Below are 24,781 nucleotides of genomic sequence, written 5' to 3' on the forward strand. Positions count from 1 at the left end.
AGTGTATTGACCTCAAGGTTCAGGTTTCAGGTCACATGGGCAGTGTGACTTGCCAAGGGTCAAGCAGTGGGGGAATGGCAGAGCCGGACCTAGAACTCAGGTGTCTGAAGTGATCGTGTGGAGAGGGGGAGAGAAGGTCATGGGGGTGGATTTGCTGCAGGTAAAGATATCAGTCAGATTGCCGTGAATCCATTTATCCTGGTTACTGAGACAGGCCACAGACAAAGCCCTTTCCCTCTCCTTATCTGAGGAAAAACATTAGGCAAAATGGAGAAGGCTGAAGTCTGGAAGAGGGGTGGACTCTTGGCTCTCTTGACTTGAGGCAGATGCCCTAGGCGATGAGGCAGCTCCTCCTCTCCCCTAGGGTGTCCGCAGGTCTACCACCAGGGCATTCTGACAGGAAAGAGAAGAAATGGAACTTGCGTAAGAAGGCCCTCTTTGCCTAAATTCCTGTGGAGATGAGTGCTTGGGATGGGGTTCATTCTACCCACTAGAGGACCCTCCACCTGCTATGGGACCTGTGCCCAAGAAAACAGTGGGACCTTGTCTTGGAGGTCCTGGGGACAGGGTGGAAAGAGGGAATAAGAAGGGCCTGGACTCTGAAATCTGCCCCAGGGCATCTTGGAATGAACTGAGGAGGAGATGAGTCACACATACATACACACACACACACACACACACACACACACACACACACACACCTCTGCCCCAGGCCTGGTTAGTTTGATGGAAGATGTCTAAGTTGGAACCATAATCTACTAGGAAGAGAGGAAGGGTGTGCAAAGAACAAGATTTCTGTTAAATTGGATAGAATCTGTTTCTAGAGCAACGAGCCCACAATCTTTCCCTGCCTGCTTAAGATTTCATTCAAACCTATTCTCTATAGAACCAAAAGAACAAGACCCTAGGGGCTCAAAGTCACATGTTAAAGCAACCCTGAGATGTAACTCAGTGTCTATGGGTCTTCTCTAAAGGCTCTTCTCATATTTCTGTTCCTGGCTCTCTCTAACCTGCTGTGTGACCTTAGGCAAGTCACTTCCTTTCTATGAAGCTTCAATATCTTCTCTGAAAAAAAAAATGGGAATGATAATACCTGACCTGGCTCCCTTGCACAAAGCAATGTGTGAACTGAAAGCACAGGAAGGGGGGGACAACTGATATTTCTAGAACCAGGTTTGTCCATGATGTTTTTAATCAGTGCCTTAGCCAGTCATAGATATCATCTCTGGTTCTCTCTGGTTCAGGAAGACAGCATGGAGTTGTGGAAAGACTCCAGGGCCCTTGCCCATCTGAGGAAAAGCCAGAGAGAGGCATCCCCAAAGTCAAGCAACCAGAGTTAGGACTTCAAACCAGGCCCAATTCCTAGGTTGTGGTTCATTCCCTAGGCTGAAAGCTGCTCTTTAGTCCGGGGTAGGGATTATAGTGGGCTGGGGAGGGGAAGGGAATTTGAAACCTGCCTTCCCTTTGTGTCAGTCCAGGTCTTTACCGCTCCCTCCCTCCCAACTTTAGGGATAAGGAAGACAGGAAGCAGAGAGAGCCCAGACCCATACCTCAGCAATGGCCAGCTCTGATTGGTCATACTTCGTGCCCAGGAAGTCCGGAAGAGGGAACCCGACTTCAAGAGCGCCTGAAAAAGATAAGAGGACAGTATCCGCAGGAGGGAAAACTAGGGATGGATTAGGGGGAAAAGGAGAGTTACCTTGGGGTATGGGCAGAAGTCGAGGAGATTCAACATTTCTATAGCACTTAAAGTTCATAAAATTATAGAATTTTGAACTGGAAGGAAACTGGGAGGTCATCCAATACTTCATTTTACAGATAAGGAAACTGAGGCCCAGACAGTTTAAGTGATTTGACCAGGATCATGCCACTAGTTTAAGCATCTAAGACAATATTTGAACCCATTTCTTCTTAACTCCAACTTCAGTACTCTGCCCATTATACCACAATGCCTTGCAAAGCATTTTTCTCATGACAATGCTGTGATGTAGATGGTATCAGGATTACTATTCCAGTTTTGCAGATGGGGAAGTTGAGGTTTTAAGAGATTTAGCTTGCACCAAGGTCATACAACCTTATGTGTCCCAGGGACAAATCCAAGGTCCTGAATTCCAGTCCAGAGTTCTTCCTGCTATTGTCATTCTCTCTGGGTGTGATGTTCACGATGTCAAGACCAATACTGGTTTCCCCAGAAGCTTGTCATAGCTCCCACCCCTACTCATCTAGTCATATTCAAAGACAATGAATAGCCAAGATATTTGACCACGGTCACATCTCCATTGCCCAGGGTCCCTCCCTACCCTCTCTCCTATCATTAATCAACTGCGCCATGGTAAAAGCAATATGCCTTTTGGCCCTCACCATTGATGACTGGTACATAAGCCACTTGAAGTAAACTAGTTAAAAATTGTTTCAGCTTTTTCTCCTGCAAAAAAACAGACACAGGGCATCAGAAAACTATGGCTTCGAAAATAAAATGTCAGAGGGACAAGGGATCTTAGAAATCACTTGGTCAAACTCCCTAATTTTATAGATAGTGAACGTGGGACCCTTCCCCATTTTCGATTGACCATCCCCCCATAAAAATGATGGAAGGGCAGTCTGGCCCTCATTCTAGATACCCAATCCCAGAAGGTAACAGAACAGACACCTTGATTTGGCTTGAGCCCTCGGAGGAAGAAGGTGAAGAATCTTTGAATATTACTGGGCCCTGAGACCTTTTGGAGAACTGATGACCAGGGCAAGGCTGTACTGCTCTGGGGTCCTGGGGCTTTGCAAGAAGGTGCTCCCCTCCACAGGAAGCCCCACTCTCACTAACTAGGGCTTACCCTCATTTGCCTAAGCTTCCATGACATTCATAAAAACAAAGTATCGCAGATTCAGCATGGAAAGGGTCCCTTAGAGGTCATTTTGTCCAATCTCCGTAGTTTACAGATGAGGAAACTGAGACCCAAAGAGTAGCAGTGACCTGCCCAAGGTCACATAGGTAGTATGTGCCAGAGCCAGCACTCAAACCTAGATCTGCTGACTGCATCCTAAGTGTTTTGTCCGCTGCGCAAGGAGCAGTCACCACCTTGGATACTGCCATGGCCATGTATGCTAATGTAAGAGGAATGCCTCATATTCTTCAAGGTCAACTAACAAGATCCTCTACACCAGAAGTCTTTAACCTAGTGTCTGATAATTCGATTTTTAAAAAATATTTAATGACTGTATCTCAAAATAATTGATTTCCTTATAATCCCATGTATGTAAAAAATCCTATATATTTTATTTTATGCATATAAAACTATTGTTCTGAGAAGAGAGTCATAGGCCTGATGAGATGGCCAAAAGGGCCCACAAAATAAGAAATGTTAAGAATCCCTGATGCATGCCCTGACTCCCCTATCAGGGAGAATGCCCGATCATTTTGTTAGTTGCATTCATTGGGGTTGAGGAGTCAGGAATATCTCCCTTACACTAGCAAGCACAAACTTGGCTCATCCACCCCTGGATGCCATCTGTGCTGACAGCAGCATCTCCCATGGGCCAGTAGGTAGACATCTCCTCCAAAAAGCCAACAAGCAGTAAAAGGATCACATCTACTGCTCACTGTCTCAGCATACTAGCCTTCTCAAAAGATGGAGGGGAAGGACCCTCTTGTTTGACTTAGTAAGAGTTTGACAAGATCTACCCATTAATGAACATTTGGACAAAGTCTTCTGTCTCCCCAGTGCCAGCCCATTTGAGTCTGGGTCCAGGGAACTAAGTCTCATCTATGTGCTACTGGGGAAAGGGGGACATCTCCTAAAGAGACCCATGAGTCTATGAAGAGGAGGGAACCAGAGAACTATTCTAAGGTACTCTGGTTAATTAAGGGAAGTCAACACTGCTGAAATCCAACTCTAGACTGTGCCAGATCCTACAATCTTAGGGAACAAAATGACATCTATATGGTGACCTGAAGCTGCTAGGGCTGAGAGAGAGAAAGGGAGAGGGGGTGGCTGGGAGAACCTATTCCTTCTTCCCTGGTGAAATAAGTATTTAGCCCCTGGTTTAGGATGGGGTCATCCTGTCTTCAGTGTGTCCTGGAGATTGCAGTCCTGTTTGCATGCCCTGAATGTCCTCCCTTCTCTACTCCACCTACTGACCTCCCCAGCTTCTTTTTTAGTGCCAACTAAAATCCCATCTTTTACTGCAAGCCTTCCCCAACCCATCTTAATTCTAGTGCCTTCTTTCTGTTAATTATTTCCTATTTATCTTGTATATATATATATGTATATCTTACTTTGCATATAATTGCTTGCAAATTGTCTCCCTTGTTAGACTGCAAGGTCCTTGAGGGCAGGGACTGTCTTTTGACTCTTCTTGTATACTCAATCTTAGTGCAGTGCCTGGCACATAGTAAGTACTTAATAAGTGTTTATTAATTGATTGATTAGGAGATAGAAGTCCCTACAAATAGTTCTGGATGGATAAAACCACCAGCAGGTCAGTGTCTTGATACAAGAATAGGCTCCAGATTTCTGCCTTTGCCCACAAACAGAGAGTGCTAGCCATGGTAACAAGATCTGGTCACTATGGTCATCAGTTCATGAAGCCCAAGTACTCAGTGCTAAGGAAGTCAAGGTTTTGTGCCAACTGATTCACAGCTACTTCATCTTATCCCCCTCTTCCTCTCCACCAAAGGAAGAAAAATAGCCTCAAGGACGTTGAACACAGAGAAAAATGGGAAGTACTGTTGTCATGCTGCTGATTCACAGCCCAACACTTCCCCTCCTCATGACGGCAGGGAGCCAAGAGAGTTCACCAGCACCTGGCCAGACCTGATCAGGTGGTCTAGTCTGACCACTTGTCTCTGCTTTTGGCACAGCAGGTTGTTGTTCAATCAAACATCTTGGTAGAACCAATGGAAAATGAAATGAACCAAAACTGGAAAACAATAGGTACCATGACTGCGAAATGGAAAGAAATGGAGTGAGGAAATGGAAAGAAAAACATTGAAACCGTACGCTATGTAAGTACTATGACCAAATGTGACCCTGAGAAAGAGATACAAAAATGTAACTCTTTCTCTTCTTTGTACTGGTGACCAACTATGGGGTGTGGAATGCTGCACATATTGTCAAATCAAGTCAACGAGCATTGATTAAGCACCTGCTATATGCCAAGCACTATACTAGGCAGTCAAACTCAGTTGATGCATTGTTTAGTTTTGATGAATTGATTTATTTTCTCTTTCTTTCTTTTTAGTCTTGTGTCATAAGTAATGACTGTCAGGAAAATTAAGGTGATATGAAAACAGGAGATAATGCAAAATTTTTAAACAAAAACATGTCAGATTTGTTACATGGTTAGGATGTTCCCAGGATTAGGAAATGTGGGAAATTCAGCGCTGGGTTTCTACCCACTAATGAACATTTATACAAAGCCTTCTGTCTCCTCTGAACCAGCCCATCTGAGGCTGGGTCCAGGGAACTAAGTCTCATCTATGTGCCGCTGGGAAAGGGGGCACATCTCCTAAGGAGACGGAGTCTATGAAGAGAAGGGAACCAGGGAAATGTTCTAAGGTACTCCGATTAATTAAAGAAATTCAACACTGCTGAAATCCAACTCTAGACTGTGCCAGATTGGCTCCTGTTGCCTCCTGTTTTTTACTACCTACAGGTAATAACCCAGGAAGAATTAAGGTCCCCCACAGATTCTATTCCCAGGCAACTCTTAAACATGTACCGTTATTTATAAGGGACTAGGCATGTGGATGGGAAGGAGTTGGGCGGGGCAGAAGGAAGAGTGCAAATGGCTTCATGAAAACCTATCCCCTACTACTACTTACTTACTGTTTCTACTTTCAGGACCCTTCTTTTCATTAACCAAGTTAGAACAAAGTCATCCGTGTGGATTACTTGTGGCTGTATGGTATCCAATAATAATCAAAGCTAAAGATGTTAAAGCGCTTTAACATTTGCAAATTGCTTTAAATACATTGTATCACTCTGGGCCTCACAACACCACAAATTAGATGCTACTGTCAGGATTATCCTTATCGTACAGAGAAATTGAGTGATTTGTTCATAGTCACCTAAGCTGGTGTCAGAAGCAAGATTTGAACACAAGTCCAATATGTTCTCTGTCATACCACATCACCTCCCCCATATAAAGTAAGATAAGATAGAAGTTCTGTGCATCTACCTTAACGGATCCAATGGAAGAAGATTCCACAGAAAGATCCAGAAATCTGCAGAGAAGAAAGAAAAGCCAGTCAAAGGTAGGATAGGGAGATTTGGGCAGCCTGGGAGACAGGGACATCTGCTTCAGGAAAAAAGGCCAAAACATGGCAGGAGGTTGTGAAGAGCAATTCCAGGACCCCCAGAAGGGCCTAGGTTCAGGCCGGGACAGCTCCTGCTGACAAGAAGCTTGAACTGGAAAGATACAAGGCTGATAACTTTCTGTTCCAGATCTTCCTACAACCACATACTCTACAGCCATGGCCATGAGGCCATCTGCTCTTCAGGAGCAAGGGATTGCATCTTCTCCTCTTCCTGAGTGTGTCTCCCCACCTCCCACCAGGAAAAACTAGGATAGGATAGGTTTAACCTACCCGGGGTGGTCGGTGCCCATTCTTTTTATTAAGGTCTCATTTCCTTTCCCCTTTGAAGCAACACATCTGCATTGTGTATGTATATCTCAGCATGACATTATATATGAGTGTGGCATATATGATCATTAAGCTATATATTATGAACTTCACGTATATCATGTTTATATTTCATGTGTGTCTTGGGTGAGTATGTATTACATATGTACTGCTTCCAGGGTATCATGTGTGTTCATTTCACATGTGAGGTGGCATATCCAGGTGGCATATCTAGTATGTCAGATAATAATATATTCTTTGAGTGAGTGCATATTATACATTTCACAGACAAATGTGTTCTGTGGGTATGTCATGGGTGAGTGTCACGTAGCTACTTGTTACATTTGTCCATGTGCATATTTGCCAAAGAGGATGTTCTTGCCCCAGAGTGAGTGATCCCCACTTACTTGTCCATGGATGTGACCATGTGCACCTTGTCTTCACTCAATGAGTACTGAATGTCCAGGCTGAAGTGCTGCCAGTGGCAAAAAACAGGAAGTCAGTCCAAGAGCACGACACTTTTCAAACACATAAACCTTTCAGATATGTACTCAGGCATGCCTTCCTCCAGACTCTCAACTCCAATAGACAGAACCAGCCCTCAGGTAAGGACATGTGCTTCAGGATTTGCCCCCTCCTAATCTCTACCAGGAGCAAAGATATAGAGAGGCAGCAAGTGGAAAAGAAAGAGAAGACTCTTCAGCTAGAGCTAACAAAGACCCAAGGCCCACATGCACACAATTTGTTCATTTTGTCACACCTTTATTATCAGTCTCTGAGGACCTTCCTTCCCATTTCTACTAAGCTACTTTTCTCTGACAGCTCAACCCCTAAAAGACAGTCAAGGATGTTCATTTTAATCAATGAAACAAAGATAAAAATAGTTGGGAGAGGGATGTGAAAGATACAATGTGGTTTTCCTTGGTCCTGTCAGTAAAGATGAATTCAAATCATAGATTTATAGAACATCAGAGCTAGAAGTGACTTTAGAAACCATCCAATCCAACCACCTCCTGCTCTTTGTCTGTTGGCGTCCAAGATCAAATAAGAGCATGCTGAGTTTCCCCAGTCCCCATAGCCTCAGTCCCATGATCTCACCAGTTAAGGATCTCATCTCTGTAGTTCCTTGTGCCCTGCAAAACAACTAGCCCAATTCTGAGTAGTTCCTAACATTTTTCAAATGATAGAATGATCTTTATCTCTCCTGAACTCTGTGTCTATATCATGGCCAACTCAGTCTGGTTGCCCACTCCTCAAATCTCTAGTCCCCTGGACAGGGGCCTCTGAGGATATCTCATCCAATATCTATTTCCCTTTTCTGTCTCCTCTAATTTCCCCCATAAGGGATCATCCAGACTGTCCATAAAAACCTCCAGTGACAGGGATCTACTTCTCAAGGCATCCCATTCCATTGTTGGATTTTTAGGAAGTTCTTCCTAATATCAAGTTAAAATCTGCCTCCTTATAACTTCCACCAACTAATAGTTCTGCCTTCCAGGACCTAGTGGACCAGGTCTAATTCCTCTCCCCTATGAGAGTCTTTTAGATATCTGAAGGTGCCAATCATATTGTCTCACATGGAACCATTAAGAAAATCAGATCATATGATCAGTTGCCCAATAATTAGTCTCTAGTAAGTCCACCAGTCACAAGGATAGGCAGGGCCTGTTAGTGAAAGACAGATGGTTTGAATACTCACAGTTTCTAGAACAAACATGGAGGAAGGACCTGACTTGGGAGGAACAGCGAACATCTCTATTGTACCATGGAGGTGCAGCTGGCCCTTGCCTGGCTTCATGATGACTTTGGGGGGCTTACTGATTCTGATTTGAGTCATCAAAGGCACTGATTTGCGATAGGCCTTATGAACCTGCAAGGAATCCAAGATACTCTGTACAGGACAAGCCCTATGGCTGTTGGCCTCAGTAGAAATGGAGGAAAATTTCTCATCATTGTTTTTACATTGGACAAAGGAAGTGTACCATTCAAATATTTTTGTTTCTCCTTGTATACAGGCACCAGAAAGTGGAGAAAATATTTCCCTTACTTTTTCCACAGTCACATTCTATATGGCCACCTCCAGCCACCTTTTCTAAATAAGACATAGATAGTAAATTGCTAATGTGACAGTCTGTTCACTTCTAATGCCCTCAGCACCATTGCCTTCTCTTTGACCAAAGTGACAGCAGAGAATGCCATTGATCTGTTGGTCCAACAGCACCAATAGACTGGTGGTAGAACAAGTGTGATGAATGAATTTGAGAAAAATTCAGTGTGCTGGAGTGATATTTCTCCTAAAATTTTTTCAGCTTGTTGATTAAAAAAAAACCACCCCTCCTCGCATCTCCCAGAAATTTCAAAAAAAACACACATATTAACAATATGTTATCAAAAGGATTTTCAGCTCATTTCCTTTGATTCTCTATGGTAGCAGCTCTCTTGGCAGCTTGGTCCCTGGGAATGTGCTCATAGCATTTCAAGTCTAATCTCATGCATAAAATTCCCTCACCGGTCCCCTTCCCACCTCCTCCACAAGGTGGGGGGAAGGGGCACAAAGGAGGCAATGTGGCATGATGGAAGGATGGTTTTTAAGCCAGAAAAACCAGGTTCAAATCTCAGCTCTAATATTTACTATGTTTAAGTCACTTAACCTCCCTGAGTCTCATTTTCCTCATGTGTAAAATGAGAAGATTGGGTAAGCTGTTCCTCTAAGGTTCCTTCAAATTCTCAGGCTACAGTCTGCTGATTTCTCTAGGTCTCTCTTTCCTCATATGTAGAATGGGAATGTTGATAATGCCTGTACTACTTAGTTCACAGAGTTATGGTCAGGAAAGTGCTTTGGAAAACCTAGAGAAAAGCGAATTATGAAGGCCTCCCTCAGCCAGTTTGATGGGAAAGGGGGCACTGATTTTGTTTACCGGTAGCCCAATCTTAGAGGTCAAGGCCAGGTGAAATGACTCACCCGAGGCACCAGGCGAGCTAGTGTTTTGGTCGTATGTGGGGGGAGCTTCCCAATCTGTAAAACAAAAACAAAATCTCAATTGGACAAATCTTTATGACATACCATCTATGAAAACTGTATTCAGCCCTGAGGGATGAAAAAGATGAAGAAGCCAGGATCCTAGCCCTTAGGAAATTCAGTCAAACAGGAGAAAGAATGACTGTCACTAAAGGTGGAGGGAACCCCAACAGCCATGGACCACAAGGCCCCAGACCCTTCAGACTGGAAGGAAAGCATCCTCCTGCATGTGGCCAGGAGTAGGGCCAGGATCATGGCCAGGGAGGCAAAAGCAACTCACAGTTTTGCCCTTGATATCCACATCAAAAGATTTCTGTAAGAGGGTGAACTCAGCAGAGAAGAATGCTGCAGAGAGCACCAGCTGGGATGAGCCATCTGGGTAGTCCTCTGGGACTGTGATGGCAGCTCCATCTTCAGGCAGATCAATGGTATCACCCTCTTCTCTCTGGACTACAGGCTGTAGAATTGGGCATGGGAGAGATGAACATTCGTTCGGCCTCAAGAATAATTAATTGTTTCTCAATTAAACACACTGATGCTAAGGGCTGCTAGGTGGAGCCATAGTGCACAGAGTACCAGGCCTAGAGTCAGGAAAACTCATCTTCATGGGTTCAAATCTGGCCTCAGATAAACCATTTAACCCCATTTGCCTCAGAGAAAATGGCAAACCACTCCAAGAAAACCCCAAAATGGGTTCATAAAGAGACAGACACAAGTGAAACTACTGAACTGATGCTAAATAACAAATCATTAGGAAGTCTATGAATACTGAAATGGTAACATTCAAGAGATCTTAGCTTTGGAGATGGAAGGGACCTTTGAGGTCTTCTTGCCCAGCCCCCTCATTTCAATCAAGGAAACCTAGGCCCAATAAAAGCTAAGTGACCTATCCAAGAGCATACAGGTAGTAAGGTAGTAAGTACTACATACAGACTGAGAGAGACAGAGCTAGGACTTAAATCCAAGCCCTAGGGACTCTATGGCCTCGCTGACTCCATATCATCTCACCCATCTCACTCAAATCTGCTGTTTCATTGTCACCAGAGTCAGTGTGACACAGTGGAAACAGCGTTAGGTTAGGAGTCAAGAGACATGTGCTCCGGTCCTGGCTATACCACTGAATTATTGTATGACCCTAGGCAAGTCACTTCCTTTCCCAGGCATCAGCCGCTCCATTTGTGAAATGAGGAAGGGGCAGCTAGGTGGCACAGTGGAGAGAGCACCAACCCTGGAGTCAGGAAAACCTAAGTTCAAATCTGACCTCAGACACTTGACACACTTACTAGCTGTGTGGCCCTGGGCAAATCAATTAGCCCTGAATGCCTCACAGACAAAAAAAAAAAAAGAAATGAGGAAGTTCACTTAGGTCTGTAAGGTTCCTCTCAGCTTTGACATTATATGTTCTAAGATCCCTTCCAGATCTAATGTCATTATTACATGAATATTCCCCAAATTACGTGTGTCTTGGTTAGGAGGAACATAACATTAGTGTTAACTGACTATTGTGTTTTTCTCTTTTTTTGTATTGAACTTGTGATTTCTTCAGTATGGGGAACTTCCATGAGGAGACACTCTCTGCAAATACAGCTCAGCAGCTGCTCTGTAACTTATGGTCTTAGAGCGTTGTCTGGGACTCTGAAAAGTTAGGTGACTTGCCCAGGGTCACAGAGCCAGTACACATCAAAAATAGCACTTGAACCTTGGTCTTCCTGACTCCACAGGATCATAGAATCATAGATCACAGGAGAATCGATCTAGGGCTGGAAGAAGTCATCAGGGTTAGCCACCTCATTTTGTAGATGAGGAAACTGAGACCCCTGCCTGGCCTGGAGTCACACAGATGAGGTGGGCACACAGATGAGAAGACCCCAGTCTTCTCATTTCTGAGCTTAGCTCTCTACCTATTATAGAAGGCTGCCTCCTCTTAATTTACATCATATTATATACATCAAACCTTCAGGGACACATAATTCCATCCACATGGACACTTCCTTGACCAACACTGCTCCCTTCTTTCTCAAGTCCCCTCTAGGAACTGATAGTCAGTCCTCAAGAACTGCTGTGGCCAAATCATTCATTGCCCTGTAGCCTGGTTCTGCTGGGCTGGTCCTCGGACAGAAAGTCTTCTGAGGCCCTCTACTTGAGGCCTTGCTAGATGGCTGGTAGATTTTATGTTCCAGAGTCACATGGCCTTTGGGGGTTCATGTCATGAAGAAGCGTTAGAGGAGGGGAGGAAGCTCATAGTCGTTATTATATTCATCATTATCATATTTATGATTTCTAACATATATAGTCCTGTACAACTATCAGCCATTTTTATACCATCAATCTCTTTGGTCCTTACAACAGCCCTATGAGGTAGAGATTGAGCTGTTTTCCCCTTTTTACAGATGAAGCAAACACCTTGGTTCAACAATTCCAGGCCTCAACCCTTTCTCATTCAGCCCCAGGGCAGAACTGTCATGAGAGTGATTGTTATAAAACAAGAGGTCCAGAAACTTTTTAAAAAATATTTTGAAAACCACAATTTCAGTATAATTGGTTTCCTTTGTGATTCTATTTTATTTTATGCTTTTAAAACCATCATTCTGTGAAGGGGTCTCACCAGACTGCCCTGGGGCCATGACAAAAAAATTAAGAATCCCCGTTCTAAAAGGAACCCTGACCATTTCTTTCCTCCCCTCCAGAATTCTCCTATCATTTCTGAGTCCCACTGAGGTTGATAGATGACAGGTAGAACATGTGATCTCGTAAAGCCAAAAAGGTACCAAAGAGGCCTATTGGACATTCAGCACAGTGTGGGAGATACTCCACTAATTTATCCTGTGTCAAAAATGTTTTGTTCTCTTCCTCCACATCTGCCAGTGCCCGGCTGTGGTTCTGGGCACAGAGTCCTATCCATCCAGCTTAGAAAGGTGCCAGCTCCACTTAAGCACTTACGTTGAAGTCCACTTCTATGTAGCTTGCTGTGGTGGTTGGGGCGCCTGTAAGGATGTACTTGATGCTTCCAGCTTCACCCACGGGCATGGGGTCTGTGGGGGAGAGACACAGGGCACACAATCAGAGACCCCTGCACTAGGGATGTAGGGAACTGACTAGGTTTAGGAGAGATAGCCCTGAGGATGCCCAAATTTCACCAGTTGCTTCAGGGATGTGGCTATCATGGGGGAAAGGATCTACCAGCCCTCAAAGGTGGAAACACTTCCTTCAGAAACCAGCTTGGCAAAGGGCAAAAAGTCAAAGATTGGCCATCCATAAAACCTAGCTTCTTGTCCTGACTCTTGCTATGTGACCTCAAGCAAGTCATTTTCGTTCCTTAGATCTCATCATCTCCCTCTATAAAACTACAGTTGGAATCAATGACCCCCAAAGTCCTTTCTACCTCTAACATTTTATGACTCCATTTCCCAGCTGGAGAAATATATAATAACAACAATTATCATTATTATAATTATGACAACATGCCCATGAGGTGAGTCCACTTCTGGTTCACATATTCAAGGACGGTATCGATTGCAGGACACATCTGGGAAAGAGAAAAGAACTCAATGAAAGAACGGCCAGAGCCCCTGTCATGGGCCAAAGGTGGTGAGCACAAGTAACACAGAGTCCTGCTCCAGAAGCCCTGGGTCCTGGGTGCTCGGCCTGCTTCTAACACTAACATCCTCTGGGATTTAGAACAGCTTTCCACACTTTGGCCTTCAGTTTTCTCCTCTATAAGATAAAGGAATTGTAATAGGTCAATGCTAATACCCTTTCCAGCTCTGCCCCTGCTTTCTACCCCTGTTTCCACCTCTAGGAGTAATAATCAAGTTAATATTAGCATTGCTCCACTCACAATCTCAGTGACTCCCTAAACCAAAATTCCCTTCCCTGGCCAACCCTTTCCTCTATGTGTTTTACGGTACTATTATAATGCAAGCTTCTTGAATGCTAAGAGTGTTTCACTTTTACACCTAGAATACCACATAGTAGGTGCTTCATAAATGCTGATTACTTGATTGGTTGATGGATCAGGTCCAGGAAAACCCAGAGTAATGAGAACTGGAACTTACCATGCCAGGGAGAATCTTCTGGAGGGTGCTGTCCAGGAACTTGTTGACCACTTTAGGAAGCATGCTGAACAGAGGCACAATGACACCGATGGTTAAGGAAGAAAGGAATGGACAGAAGGTAAGGAAGATGGAGAGAGAGGGCGGGAACAAGTAAAAGCATAAGTGAATAAGTGAGCATAACTAAAAGAATGAATGAATAAATAAGAGAAAGATGAATGAATGGAGTAAGTAAATAGAGAAGGTGAGTGAGTGAATTAATGAGTACATGAATGTGGTGAATAAGTGGCTGAAATTGTGAATGGGTGGGTGAGTGATCCACCATTTTGACTGAATGAAAAAAAATGAACAGAAAATAAAAAGAAAGGGGGAGTGTTAGTGCATCATCTCCATGGAGGGGAGAGCGGGTAACACAATAATGAGAATTTTGTTTGTGTCTGTTGGGTGTGAAATATACCCTTTTCTGTGGGAAGAAGAAGAAAAAGAATAGTTTGATGCTAAACTTAGGCCTCTAGGCCAAGGCAGAAAGTGAGAAGGATGGTTACAGGTCCCTCTGCAAAACCCTCGCCCCAGGCCCTGAAGAGAACCGACACCCAGGCTTAGGGTCAATGCAACAGACCTTGCTGGACCAGAACAAGCTCAGAGCCCCTGTCCTTGGCCACAAAGGGAGCAAACCAGGGGTCCAGAACAAGCCCCTGTTGACTGCTTGCTCAACACTCACTTGCTGGGCAGGTTGGTTTTGACGCTGACCAGAATGATCTGACATCCTTCACTCTGGAACATGGGCAGCCCTGTGGCCTCATCCTGCTGCAGCCGGTTAGTGGCCGTGATGTTCACGACCACAATGATTTCCATTGTCCCACCTATAAAGCTGAGAAGGGAAGGATAGATTTCCTGGAATAATCTGCAAAGACACTGAATCTATATCAAGCAACCAAAATACTGGCGTGATAGAGGGGGAAACTGAGGCCCAGACTGGTTAAGAGATTTGCCCAAAGTAATACAGTATGTCATGACAAAGCCAAGATTAAAACCCAGGTGTGACTCCCAGTTCAGGGTTGTTGTTCTTTCGTTGTTGTTCAGTCTTTTTCTGTCGTATCTGACTCTTCGTTACCTCACTTTGGGTTTTCTTGGCAAAGATACTGGATTGGTTTGCTATTTCCTTCTCCAGCTCATTTTACAGATGAGGAAACTGAGACAAATAGGGTTAAGTGACTTACCCAGGGTCACACAGCTAGTAAGCATCCGAGGCCAGATTTGAACTCAGGAGGATGAATCTTCCTGACTCCAGGTCTGGCACTCTATCCACTGTGCCACCTAGTTGACCCTCCAATTCAGGGTAGTATTTGCTATATATGGTAACATTTTTGGTTGGGCTGTTTCTTTTTACAGTAGTCTTGAGTCAATCTGAATAATCTAGACACATCTGGAAGAGCATAAAGTTTAGGTAGATAAATTTGAATTCATTTCTAATGCCCGTAAGTATGATGGAAACTACCGCTTTGAGGGGAGGTGATGGGATGTGTTAAAGACACGGTGTATCTAGAATGTAGCTCTAAGATCTTGGCTCAGCTCTACCATGCACTTCTTGCATGGTTGAGGGCAAATCATGGAACTTCTGGGTGTTGCTATAAAATGGGGATATAAATCTGGAATCCCTGTTGAAGGGCCCCTAGAAAACACCTAGTTCAACCATTTCTTTTGACAAGTGAGGTTCATAGAGGGAAAGTGATTTGCCCAGAGATTACACATTCAACTGCCACATGACAAAGCCAAGATGCATATCCAGATCTTCGGACCCCAACTCTGGGAGGCAGCATGGTCTAGTGGATAGGACACTGGACTTGGAGTAGCAAGACCTGGGTTCAAATCCTACCCCCAACATTCAATGGTTGTGTGACCCTGCACATATTACTTAACTTTTATTGCCTCAGCCTCCTCATCTGTAAAACATAATCATTGGAATCCTAAGGTTGCTTCTAGCTCGGAGCCTGTGATTCTCTCTACAATGTTATACAGCCATTATGCATGCACAATTTATATATGCACACAGAGTTTCCTAGTTTCATTCCTTCCCTAAGACTGATCCTATTTCTTATTTTAAGCTTATGTTCCACTCCGTAGGTCATCCAGCCCTGTCTAGCGCTTCCACTTCTGCTCACAGGGTTTGAGTCCCACCTCTAAATGACAAGTTCCATAAGGTCTATGCAGTTTGAAGAGCTTCAGGCCCCTGAACGAAAGGACAGCCTGTCAGGGAATGTGTCCCAGCTCCACTCACCTCTTCCCTGTGATGGTGATCCTGGTAGACACACACTGGAAAATTCCCACCCCTGGCAGAAAGTCCAGTGTGATGATAGGAGGTGTGACTTCTTTTACCTTCATCCTAGGAAGAGGAGTGAGACAGTGAGATAAGTGTCAACGTACCAAAAAAACCCCAAGGCTTAGACTTAGGAGACCTGGATTCTAATTCAAGCTCTGAAGCTGACTTACTGTATGACCTTGGACAAGTCACTGTTCTTCTCTGAGTCTGTGTTTCTAGCTCTGTGTAAATGAAGAGAATATATGACATCTAAGGTCCTCTTCAGCCCTGGCATTCTATGTTCAATGTTCTAAGGTTCTATCTAGCTTTCAACCTCTATCTTCTATCTCCTAAGGTCCTTCCCAGCTCTGACATTCTGTGTTCTATGCTCCCCTTGAGCCTTGCTGCCTCTCTCAGGACACTGGGAGATGACCATGGTCATTTTGATAGACCCCCATCCTTCCCCAGAGCTCCTTCCCATTTCCCAAGACACCTCCACCCAAGTCCCATCCTCCTCCTCATTGCTCTACCCTTGTCCCAGCACTCACCCTGTCATGCCCTTAATTGGCTTGACCCCAGGCTGCTTCTGGCTAGCCATGGCTGCCATTTTTTCCAATATCTGGCTCTCAGCCATGGCATCCTTCACAGCTAGAAGAGACCCCAGAGGGACAGCATTAAGTAGGATCATCCTCTTTCTGACCCTGTACCCCCAGTCACCCTAGAATGCCCTCCCCTATTTTTTGTACATATCCAATTCAACTCATGCTTTGAATACCCACTCAAATTCCTCTTTCTCCAAGGAAGCAAAGGCCAAGTTCAACATAAGCCCCATGTCATGCTTTTCCTATTCACTATGCAGCAGGCCGAAGGGAATGTCTGCCCCAATCACAAGGGGACTTTGCTGTTGTTAATTTTTTGCGGGTATGAGTCTTTCTCTATCAGACTGTGAACTATCCCAAGGTAGGACACCAGGCAACAGCGTGGTGGAGTATATACCATGTATTGGACTTAGAGTCAGGTTGACCTGGGTTCAAATCCTGCTTTGGACAGTTGTTAGCTGTATAAACATAAATCAATCAACTTCTCTAACTCTCCAAAGGCTCGTTGCAAGGATCGAAGGATATCATTTTTATATGAAGCATTTTGCAAAATCAGTATAAATATTGGCTGTTCTCATTCTTTTCTCTCCTGAATATCACCACAAGGCACACACAACACAACCTCCTATAACTTCATTAAGTGATTGATGCATAAAAGGAGGGAAGTGGCTACATTGGGGATCATCAAGAAATAAACCCCCCTATCCACCTTCTCCTGTGCCAGGAGAACTTGCTTGACTCTGTTCTCTTTCACATTCTTCCTATTTGATTCCCTATTTCTTACCCTATCTGTTAGAGTTCTGGAAATGAGGTCAAGGTCAATAGAAGAATGTCCTCTGGCTACTGATACCTGATCCCTGCCAAGATGGACCCCTAAACCTGGTCACAAGCCTTGCCTCATAACCCCAGACTTAGAACTAAGTTTAGACCCTTTCCTAGGGGAAACCCAAAACTTAGCTACATATTGAGTCCTCACCCCAAGCCCAGAATAATCCCTAATCTTGACTCTAGGCTCTGACCCTGGCACTAGGCTGAGCTCTAATGTTGAGCCAAGACTGAGCCCCTAACCCTAGCACCAGTCCCAGACTGAGGTCAACCCCCACCTTGACTGAGCAGCCCCAGCCTAAGCCCTGAACCCAACTCTAACCCCAAATCAGCTACAGACTGAGTCCTGACTCCAGACCCAAACTAACTGCTAACGCTGGTGACAGGCTGAGGATGAAGGACCAAGAATAAAACAAGCTTCTAGTGATTTGAAGTTATAGCCAAGGCCATCATAATGAGCTTTATGTATAGATAGAGTGGGTGGTTGCCTATTTGAGAGAATGTGAGAGACACCAGGAAGGCTCTCCCTCACTTTCACTTCATGTATCTCATCCTGACACCTGCCAAAGGTACAAGGGGAAACTATGCTATAGAATTCGAGACTAATTTCCCTAGAAGGAGGCCCATTCTGAGTGTTTATCAGTCATTTATACTTCAGTATAAATTAGTTTGAAAGACGTTTGTTTGTCTATGAGCTGTGCCTTGAGTGGGGAGGGAAAAAGGGGGAAATTGTGCAACCCAGGACACTTCAGAAGAAGAATGACCTGGGGTATACCACTATGTTGGTACTACTACTATACACTATACCACTACTATGCTACTATACCACTCCCTACAGAGTGAAGACCAACTCTCCCCAGCCCAAATGTCCACTCACCTTTGTTCATGAACTCCATTCCCAGCTTCAGCAGGGCCCCTGGATCAGCCCTCGAGGGCATTAGCAATACACATGAGACTAGGCAAAGAATCCCCAGCATGGTCGGACACCTACAAATAAGATGGCTGTTGAGCCCAGATGTAGTGTCCTGGAGCTGGGCCCAAGCTGGCCCAGGAAATGTGGAGCTACCCACCCTCATCCCAAGGTTCTCTCTTCAAACCATTTCCTACAGAATCCCAAGAGTCCTCAGAACCTTGCCAGCAATTCACCTCTAGATCCTGTGATTCTGAGTAGTAACAGAGTGCCCAGTGTGGATGCTTTGTGACTAAGAGAAGGACAGGGCCATTGACAGGAACAGGGAGGCTGAAAGAGATCACCTTTGGGAGAAGAGGATTAATACCACTGGGTTGCTCACAGTCTTGTCCTGGGACTGAGAGCCAGGAGAGCATTGAAAGTAGTCTTCTCATCGAGCTAACATCAAGTAAGTGACTCCACCTGTAATTACCTCACCCCTAATTGTCACCCATCATATAGGCCTCCTTCTTATAGACCATCACCTTGTGTACCATTCACTGTACTTAGAGATCAGCTTTGGGTACATATCAACCATCATCCCTGAAACTTTTGACTCCAGCCCACATCTCAAACCCCATCTCCTAAGGCTATTTTTCCCCTACAGGATTTTCCATTCCAGTCAAGCTGTGCTATACAATATACACCCCTTCTATAAACCCCAAGTGAATTCTCACTTCTAGGCCTTTGTCTATGCTGTTTCTCCTCTGTGGAATGCCTTCCCCACCTCTATCCCCTCCTCTGTCCTGTCCTGCTTATTTAAGTCCTATCCATCCCTCGAGACCTTCTCCATGCAGCCCCAACCTTCAAGAATCATTCCTTGGTTGATTCACTCTTAGGAACTCCCATGATTCTTATCTGGGCACTGGGCCCAGTATTATTAGAAAGCATTTATCACTATATGACTTTAGAAAAATCATGCCTCCACCCTCCCACTGCACCCCTCCAGACTTCAATTTCCTCAGAAAGAAAGGGACCGGATGATCTCTGAGGTCCCTTCTAGCTCTGACAAGCTATGTTTTGTCCTGACTTCTCCTCAACCTGACTGAAGCCCCTCAAAGGCAAGGATTGCTGTTTTACCTCCCATACTGCCAATCACCAGCTAAATAAACATTTCCACTGAATACAGGGAGGTTTGGGGGGACCAGGATTGGGGGAGATTGGACCTGTGATTTCAACGATATGGGGAAATCCTTATGTGAAAATCATGCCACCGAGGCAGATTAGCAACTCATCTGTATCTTAATGGTTTTAGAGATAACTGGGGATTGAGTGATTTGCCCAGAGTCACAAAACATCATAGACAGGATTGAACCCTGATCTTCTGGATTTCTAGGCCAGTCATCCACTATGCCATGCTGTTTCTTATTTAGCTTTTAGTTCTATAAAATGTTTAGGATGCCTTGTTTCGAGGTCAATTTGTCACCATTCAGTGAACATCTGGAGAGTGAGGCCTTCAGTAATTGGAACCGCTCTTACCTTGACACGTCCTTGTAGTATGGAAGTCCTCCACGTAGCCAGCCTGAAGTTTCTTGCTCTTTTCCTCCGTGGCACTGAGGGAAAGGAAGGCTCTTTATACTTGAACATGATTAGCTGTGGGGATAATAAGAGGGTTGATAAGAATGCAGATAATTATCGAAGAAAAACAACAGACTCAGTTCTGTAGTGGTTTTTTTACCCTTTCCAATGTAAATAGAATTCTAGGCTCTCAGAGCTGAAGCAGACCCCTCGGGTTCCTCAACAAACTTCTTCCCGATACATGAATCCCTCGGCCAACATGCCTGAAGAGTGGTCACCCGGTGTCTATTTGAGGACCTCCAGTGACAGGAAGCTCACTACCTCCTGAGGCAGTCCATTCCATTTTCAGGCAGCTCTGATGATTAAGAAGTATTTCGTTATATTAAAACGAAATCGGCCTCCTTGTAACTTCTACCCACTGGTCCTAGTTCAGTGCTCTAGGGCCAGGCAGAACAAGTCAATACCTCTTCATCATAACAATCTTTCAGATACTTGAAGACAGTTATGAGCTTGGAAAATGGGGGACCGAGCTAGGGCAATGATGGTGCTGGGGCCATTTGGGAGGGCCCAGAAAGGCCTGGCAGTAAAACTAGAGAGCAGGAAACAGAAGTTCTAAAAGCATCGTGTAGGATAGAGCAGAGGATGACGGGACTACCAAACTGGGGCCAAAATAGTAAGGCTCAGCAGGCCCCCAAACTTGGGCCAAGCAGGCTGCGTCCCAACATTCAGCCACTTGGGGATGCTTCAAAAAGCCAATTTCCAACATAACAGCAGAAAGAGAGCTGCGCGGGGAGTGATGGGACCTGAGATCTGCCACTAAACTCACTGTGTCACCTTAGACAAGTCACATCCCTTCTCAGTTTCCTCATCAATAAGTGAAGTGGTCAGACTAATCTCTAAGGTCCCTTCTAGCTTTTACATTGTGGATTCTGTCCTAAAGTCTCTTTCAGACCCAACACTTTATCTTCTACATTCCAAGATCCTTTCCAGCTTGAAGACTCCATGACTCTCTGCAAACGTTGTGGATTAGGGAGGTGACCTACCTAGTCCTGGATAAGTAGGAGATAATCAGATCTGAAAGGAAAAGTCTCTATCTCCCAGTCTTCTCCCTAGAAGGATCTACTAACGCTGGATGCCTCTTACTGTCTAAAGGACAGCAATAAAATTGCCTCCAGGAGAGTGAATGGAGACAGATGTTCTGCATTGATGGAAAGGAGGTAATCAGAAGGAGAATTCGAAGGAATGTTTCTGATAATAGCTCACTTTTTTCTAGCACTTTTAGGTTTGTAAAGTGCTTTCCTCATAGCCAAGCTCCTCGAGGGCAGGAATTTTTGAACTTTATAGAAGATAGATTATGATTCCCATTTTACTGTAGAGCAACTGAGGTACAGACAAGTTAAGTGATTCCTCCATGGTCACAGAGATAGGATCTGCCAGAACCAAGTCTCAAACTCAAGCCTCATGCCCTCAAACCCAGTGCTGTCTCTGCGGCTATTCCCTACCTTCTAAAAGAAATAAAGTTTTGTGGAGTTTGTTCACTCAGAAAAAAAAATAGGCCTTATTAAGATAAATGTATCATAGTATCCTGGAAGTGGCTGAAACTGAGAGATGGATTAGCCAGGACTTAGTGAAAGAGACATAAAAAACCATCCCAGTCACTGGAGTCTGAATCTGTCTTATGTTTATGGATGAATGGATTACTTGACTACAGGTAGTCTGTCCCTACAAAGGCAATATCTAAAGCACAACACTGTTTCCTCCAGAAGATTGGCTGGGGAAGGGGGTCCGGAACCCCTTTGGCAGTATGGAAAAGCCCATGAAGCCTTTCTCAGTGGAATGTTTGTAAAGGCATAAAATAAAATTGACAGGATTACAAAAGAAACTAATCATATTGAAATTAAAATGTCATTTTTTTTCATCCAAGTTAATAGAATCTGTCCATGAATCAAATTAGGAACCCATAGGTTAGAGTGATGAGCTGGCTGGAGATAACCAGGTTAGGAGGAGTTCGCAGAAAGCCCCCTAGTACAGCCCTAGGGAATGACAGCGGAGGCAGCATATGCAGGTGAGAGAGAACTGGCCTGTGAGGAAGAAGACCAAAGTTTTAAGTCTGACTTCTGTCATGGACTAGTCGTATGACCTCAGGCCAAGCTTTGAACTTCCTTCATCCTCAGTTTCCTCATCTGTAAGATGGAAACGACAGCATTTGCCTTGACCTCCTTCACAGGATTGTCATCAGGACCAATTCAACTCAATAAACATCTATAAAGCACCTAGTAAATGAAAACCACTATATTAGGTTCTGGGTCTACAAAGATAAAAACAAAATGATCCCTGCCCTCAGGGAGCTTGCGTTCTACTGGTAAGATGTAGTATGTAAACGGATAAATCATTATAAAGTACATATAAAGTTTTTTAAGTATTTTTAATTTTTTCAATTAAGAAACTTTCCATTTAAGTTTTTTAAGTATTTTCAAGAGAGAACAATAGGTAGGAATCAGGAATGGCCTAGTTTCAGTGGTAGCATCTGAGTCATACTTCAAAGGCACCTAAGGATTCAAACTGGTAAAGTGAGAAAAGAGAGCTCCAGATGTGGGAGAACAGCTGTGCAAAGAGACGGATCCTCATAGGTAAGAGAATGGGAGACAGTGTGTGAGAGGAGATTGAAGGGTCGTTAAAGCTTGAGGGAGGAATGATTGTTGGATCCTCCCCAACTCAACAAGTTTTGAATGTTATTAAATGTCTTCTGTGAGCAAAGGTACTGAGCTAGAGGTACAAACACACAAGTATATACGTGACAATTGGAGGAGGAGGAGGCAGAGGGAAGAGGGAGACAGAGAAAGGAGGGAGAGGACAATAGTAGGGCAGGGGAGGAGAGAGAAAAAGAGGGAAGAGGAAAGAAGACAAGAGAGAGGAGACAAGAGAAAAGAGAGGAGATAAGGGAGAAGAGAAAGAGAAAAGAGAGAGGAGAGACAGAAGAGAAAGAAAAGAGAGAGAGAGGAAAGAGAAGATAGAAAAGGGGAAAGAGAGAGAGAGAAAGAGAATGATTGAGCCCTAATGATAGGAACCTGGAAAGGGCTTCCCAAAAAGAAATGGCACATGATCTGAACCTTAAAAGAAGCTAGGGGACTCCAAGAGACAAAAGTGGGAAGGGAAGGCAGCCCAGGCATGGAAGATGGTCTGTGTAGAGATAAAGAAGCAGTAGACAGAATAAGTACATGAGGCTATAACATAAAGTGCATGAAGGGGAGTCATGTGCAATAAGCCTAGAAAAGCAGTTGGGAGCCAAATCAGGAAGGACTTTCAATGTGTAGCTCAAGAGTTTACATTTTGCTCATGAGACAAGGGGCACTGCAATTTCTTGGACAGGGGAGGGACATGGTGAAACTTCTGCTTTAGTAAAATTATTCTGGCAACTGAATGAAGGATTGGTTGAAGAGAGCAGATCCTGGAACCTGGGAGTCCAGGCAAGAGGTGTTGAGGGTCTGAACTAAGGTGGTGATGGTGGAGCAAGGAAAGGAGGACTGAGATGAAAGATTTGTTGTAGAGGTATAATTGACAAGACTTGGCAAGTGATTGGGTATAGGATGTGAGAAGAAAGAGTTGTTTCAAAAAGTCTGGAAGCAACATGACTAGAAGGACTTGAGTTATATCTCTTGCACATACATACATACATATATATGTATATATGCATACATACATGTATGTGTATTCTTGTTGTTCAGTCGTTTGATTGTATCCAACTCTTCATGACCCTGTTTGGAGTTTTCTTGGCAAAGATATGGGAGTGCTTTGCCATTTCCTTCTCCAGCTCATTTTACAGATAAGGAAACTGAGGCAAACAGTACTAAGTGGCTTCCCTAGAGTCACACAGTTAGTACGTGTCTGGGGTCAGATTTGAACTCAAGGGGTATAAATCTTCCTGACTTCAGGCCCTGCACTCTATCCACTACGTCACCCACCTACTCTTCGCGTGTATGTATATGTGTGTATATATATATATATATATATATATATATATGTATATATATATACACATATATATTACTTAAAAACTTTCTACTGACCTACTTGTCCACATGTCAGAACTGGATAGGACCTTAGGATATAGAATGTTAAAGCTGAAAGGGACCTTAGTACACAGAATGTCAGAACTGCAAAGGACCTTAGAACATGGAATGGCAGAGATGGAAGGAACTTTAGAACATAGAAGGTCAGACCTGGAAGAGATCCTATTACATGAAGTAACAGAGCTGGAAGGGTCCACAGAGATGATCTAGTCCAATTCCCTCATTTTTACAGAATGTATTAGCAGCAGAACTCAGGTCCCTGACTCCCAGGCTCTTCCCCCCACACCTAATCATCTACCATGACAAGAAAGCAGTGACTTTAGGCAGCCCAGGCTTTAGAAATGCTGGAAACACACACACATATACAGAGGTTCCTCCCCATGTTGCTTCTTCAAGGACAAGCCTGTCCTTTTCCTCTGAGAGATGGACCTGAGATGGTGTGACTGAGAAGATGGAGCAGCAAACATCCCAGAGGGACTCTGCCCAGTTGAAGCTCTGAGACTCAACCTTTTCCAGTCCAAACCCAGTTTGTCTATCCCCAGCCCTGGATCTCTGACGCCAGTCAGCAAGAGATAGAATCATTGGCTTATCCGCCTGACTTCTCTGCCTTGCCATGGTTTACTACTAAACCTCAAAAGCCTCAGAAGTCCTCAAAACCACAACCTGCCAGGAGGCAGCTTCCTAAGTCCCAGACACCCTGAGCCAGCTCAACACAGGCAGACCTATACCTTCCCTTTTAGCATCTGCTATGGGAGAAGGACAACACATGGAACCTGGAGACCTGGATTCTAGTCTGAACTTTGATACTGATCATCTGTGTGACCTCAAGCA

General features: G+C 44.3%; 1 protein-coding gene across 1 annotated transcript; it reads right to left on the bottom strand.

Annotated features, from left to right (window-relative positions):
- Positions 1 to 360: 360 nt before the first annotated feature.
- BPIFB6 (BPI fold containing family B member 6) lies at positions 361 to 18,390 on the bottom strand. Its single transcript, XM_036749786.1, has 15 exons — positions 18,291 to 18,390; positions 16,538 to 16,637; positions 15,969 to 16,073; positions 14,412 to 14,561; positions 13,694 to 13,757; positions 13,104 to 13,164; positions 12,579 to 12,670; positions 9,919 to 10,095; positions 9,582 to 9,635; positions 8,319 to 8,489; positions 7,027 to 7,094; positions 6,175 to 6,220; positions 2,362 to 2,425; positions 1,551 to 1,627; positions 361 to 393 (listed from the first exon to the last, which is right to left on the bottom strand). The coding sequence occupies exons 1-15, from the start codon at positions 18,388 to 18,390 to the stop codon at positions 361 to 363; spliced, it is 1,362 nt and encodes a 453-aa protein (XP_036605681.1).
- Between the last annotated feature and the right edge of the window lie 6,391 nt (positions 18,391 to 24,781).

Source organism: Trichosurus vulpecula, chromosome 3 (assembly GCF_011100635.1).
Source record: "Trichosurus vulpecula isolate mTriVul1 chromosome 3, mTriVul1.pri, whole genome shotgun sequence".
NCBI classification, from domain to species: domain Eukaryota; kingdom Metazoa; phylum Chordata; class Mammalia; order Diprotodontia; family Phalangeridae; genus Trichosurus; species Trichosurus vulpecula.

Bases quoted from the DNA above. Each gene is read 5' to 3' on its own strand.
- BPIFB6 (XM_036749786.1), bottom strand. From the start codon at position 18,390: ATGCTGGGGATTCTTTGCCTAGTCTCATGTGTATTGCTAATGCCCTCG. The intron at 14,562-15,968 runs GTGAGTGGAGCT...TTCCCTTCTCAG, and splicing joins ATCACCATCACAGGGAAGAG to CTTTATAGGTGGGACAATGG. The intron at 7,095-8,318 runs GTGAGTATTCAA...TGCCACTGGCAG, and splicing joins CCATGTTTGTTCTAGAAACT to CACTTCAGCCTGGACATTCA.